The sequence below is a fragment of the Microtus ochrogaster genome, unplaced genomic scaffold (assembly GCF_000317375.1).
Source record: "Microtus ochrogaster isolate Prairie Vole_2 unplaced genomic scaffold, MicOch1.0 UNK101, whole genome shotgun sequence".
NCBI lineage: Eukaryota > Metazoa > Chordata > Mammalia > Rodentia > Cricetidae > Microtus > Microtus ochrogaster.
Genome location: NW_004949199.1, coordinates 92198 through 96545, shown reverse-complemented (window position 1 = coordinate 96545; position 4348 = coordinate 92198). Strand labels below are relative to the sequence as shown.

Here is a 4348-nt window from a genome sequence, read left to right as displayed (position 1 = left end):
TATCTACTATGCTGAGGCTTTAAAGAACAAATTCACCATGTCCACAAGGAATGGATAGAACGCCCTGTACTGGGAAATGAGCATTCCTAAGTCTGAGAATACAATCACATATATCTGTGGAGGGGGCATAATAGGTAGATGCTACTGAAGGTTCAGACTCAAACCTCCCTGAAGGGAATTAGGAGAAGAAGAGAGTGCTGAGAACACAGAAAGTTCTGGGAATATAGGGATGGACTACTATGTATCCTAGCTGCGAATCTATATCACATTCAGGGATTCTCTCTAGAGGTAGTGTGTACTATTCCTTGAAGTTTCCAAAAATTGATTTATTCAAATTTCAGTTTTTTGTTGAGATATGTGTCTATGTACTTATTATAGTGTTTCTATCTATCTGTCTCCGTCTCTATGTTTATCCCATGATATCTCTTTGTCTCTCTGTGTGTCTTTTTCTTTGTGTTTGTGTATATGTTGACATGAGATGGTTTCCTCTATAAGTCTATATGATAATTTTAAAATAAGTCTCATCACTGGGCAAGGATTTCACCAATTGCCTAGACTAATCTCAATAATCATACTGTCTCCATGTCTCAGAGATTTACTCACTGATGAGTATCACATGTACCTTTATTGTTTAGTTCTATAGAATTAAACAAAGCTCCTTCTGTGTGTGTGGTTAAAACTTGAATCACAGAGCTATCTCCACAGAACATTTTAGGTGTTTTTAAATGTAGGATATACTCTGATTTGAACAAAATGTAGGTCATCACACAGGGAAGAATAGGCCATATGGGGGCCAGACTCAGATCCTGAAGAAGTAAAGAACCCTTGGGATTGTGTAATCCTAGACTATGACCAGAGACTCAGTAATATTCCCTAGTTAGAGCACTGTGTTGTTTAATGTCAGAGCCAATAAGAGAATTAGTCACTGTTAGGGAACCATGAACACAGATTATCTATAGTCTGTATGTCATGTCATCATCACACAGACTGGGAAACAGACCTAGCCTTGAATCAACTGTAGTTCTAGTAACAAAATGTGTGTCGTGCTCCAGTACTGATATTGTGAGCTCAATGTATCTAGTGATACTCACTGAGCTTCAGTTAGTTGAAAATAGATCCTGACCCACTCATACATAACATGATTTCTTTGCTTCTTTCCTGTTTGTGTGTTAAAGTTCACCTTGTGGAATTCCAGCAGAGTTTAATGGGTGCAATGAGTTTTCTTTCCTACAAGTTTCTAAGAGTCTTATTTACACTATTGTTCAAAAATTATGGTGTATAACACCTCTGGCTAATTCTGAACGGAGGTTCTTTTTCTAGAGCTCTGATGTATTCAGGTTATAAAAGTGAGAAGAAAGCAGTATTTTGAATAGCATGCTGGAATCATATAAAGTTTCATTATGAAAGAGTAGGTGGGCATTGGAAGCCAAGTGATTTTGTTTCTTCAATCAAAGCACCATGTCAGCTGTGAAATGATCTAGATTTTTCAAGAAATCATGAACTTTTGTTGCCTTAAATGATGGGAATACCTGTTGCTGTAACACATTTGCGTCCTGTGAGTTCTAGAGAAATAGCAAGGAGAGGCCTGTGCATTCATAGGTTCAACCATTAAGCAAAGATCTGGAAGATGCAGGCATGAATCAAATCTTATAATCCATCATGTAGGTCTATCAGTACATGAAATCATAGCAATAACCTGAAGGTGGGAACTGAATAGAAAACCATAAAGAACACTGTTTATTGGCCTGCATTCCCTGGTTGTTCAGCATACTTTCTTATACAAGCCAGGAACAAGTTCCCATGGATGCCATCACCCTGTGTGTCTAAACCCTTCATCATCAATCATTCCTCAAGAAAATAACCCTGCATTCATTCTTAAATAACAACCTCTTGGATGAGATTTTTTCCAAATGAAGTTCCTTCTTCTCTGATGACTGTAGCTTGTATTATGTTCATGGTATTCTAACAACACCACAAATGTACAAGCTGGTATTATCCATTATAACATGACCCATTAAGAGTGTCTCCATGTGTTCACCAGATATAAGTGAAAACAAATAACTGATAAAAGACTTATGGATAAGAATTTACCTATCAAGTAGAATATAATTATATGTAAAGGGTGCATTTACCATGAACCCTTAAGCTTTACAAATAATTTGCTTAGTGACTTCCTTTATGGGGTACATGGAAAAGGAAAGCCCAATGAACAAGAAAGTGCAGACACAAACTATCTCTGAAGCAACCAAATGCCAAATTCACCAATATAATACAAGAGATGCACATTTATTTACGTAATACTCATTCCCAAATTTTTGTTAACACAGTGAAAATATTAGATAAATTCATGATTAAATGTGCTGAGAATAATATCTCAAAAATATTCTAACATTCAGAGCAAAGAACATCTGAAACACAGTACTCATAGTGGAAGTGAACATCAGAGCTTGCACAAGATGGCTGAGTCCATAGTGTGAAGAATTTCTCTACCATTGACAATCTAGTTCAAAGATTATGCACACACAAATAAGGAATTTAAAATATGAAATATCCAATACCAATTAATAGGCAGACATCCTCTGAATGCTGATTCATCGGTGTGGGTCCAGCTCTGCACTTTATTTCCCCTATGGTTTGTATTACCAAAGCAAGGATGAAAGCTCTACAAACTCTTGTTTTCTATTGTGATCTACAACTCAAGGCACAGGGTTCCCATATTCATAGCTGCCTACTTCTCCACTTTTTTTTAATGGTTTAGGTTCCCTTCCCTATATTTCACTTTCATTAACACAACTCTCAAGACTAGTTGCATACTACTGTGCTTCCTGAACTTTTATTGACAGCTAAATTTCACATGCCTTGTAAATTCAATATAAAGGAACATGTGCTTTTCTGTATTACTGGATAAAAAGAGAGATAAAAGTGCATCGAGTAAGTTAGACTGACATATGTCAAGAGGTACTAAAACCAGACCCTCTGTACTATGCTCCAAAATGAGAAAGTGAGTAGGTTGAGCCACATGAGATAGGAACCAAATAATTCTCTTGAGTATCCTCTCAAATAAACACTTGAAATCACATTAATCATTATGTTAGTGAACTTCTTCACAAGTTATCTTCTAGACATGTGATGAGAATAAGAATGATTTCACTGACACCAAGTGAATAAATTTTAAGTTGTTTCTTAAAGTAGGGTTACTGATAAGGAAGAGGCCCAATTCCATAGTAAATTCAGTGCTGCAATTTACAGAGATATACAAATGCATTTCAGTTAGGGTACACTGTTCTGCCTTCAATGTATAAATGTGGACTCAGTGTAAGCACTCCTATATTTGGCTTGCCAGGTCTTCACAGTGTGATTCATACTAATTCCCATTTGTCACGGTTTGGAAATACAAACAATAACAAGAAAATGTTCCCGAGTTCCCATATTTAAATACTCTAAGAAACATAAGACAAATCTCATTCACCTGAGGGAAGTTGAAATCAAGTTCTGTGCTTTCTTTTATCCCCTCAGGAGTGTGTGCCAATGCAAAGCAGCCCTCAGACTCACTATAAAAGCCCAGGCCTAGCTGAGAGGACCCATCTTTTTCTTACTAGAGCTTCCAGCAAATCATGGCTGTCCTGGTGCTGCTCCTCTGTCTGGTGACATTTACAAGTTGTAAGTGTTTCAGGGTTTCAGGAGAGGGACTCAGGTATGTCATCTATATGATATATGACTGATCATGATGTTGTTTGTCTCCAGGTGTCTTTTCCCAGGTACAGCTGAAGGAGACAGGACCTGGCCTGGTGCAGCCCTCACAGACCCTGTCTCTCACCTGCACTGTCTCTGGATTCTCATTAACTGGCTATCATATGCACTGGATTCGCCAACCTCCAGGAAAGGGTCTGGAATGGATGGGAGTAATATGGCATGATGGAGGCACAAAGTACAATTCAGCTCTCCAATCTCGAATCACCATCAGCAGGGACACCTCCAAGAGTGAAGTCTTCTTAAAACTGAACAGTGTGCACACTGAAGACACAGCCATATATTACTGTGCCAGAGACACAGTGAGGAAACTCCAATTTGAGCCTACACAAAAAATACCTCCTTGTAGAGACATCTGGGACCAGCAGAGGGCACTATGAACAAACAGGGACTCCTGAGAAACAAAGGGTTTACTTTAGAGGCTAAGAATATCAGAAATATGCTACATGACATTGAGTTTTAATATCAGAACCTATGGTTTCCTCTTCCAGCCAATCATATTCTCAGGCCCCTCTCACTTTTCGTACTATATTCAACCTTCTATGTGATCATAGATCAATTTTTTTCTACATACCCTCTATGTTTTCTTTTTTTTTTT

The 4348-nt window shown here is 37.9% G+C and overlaps 1 gene segment (V, D, J or C); it reads left to right on the top strand.

Annotated features, from left to right (window-relative positions):
• The first annotated feature begins 3614 nt into the window (after positions 1-3614).
• LOC101991822 lies at positions 3615-4130 on the top strand. The segment is given in 2 exon segments: positions 3615-3660; positions 3745-4130. Coding segments are annotated over 2 exon segments (432 nt in total).
• Positions 4131-4348: the final 218 nt, after the last annotated feature.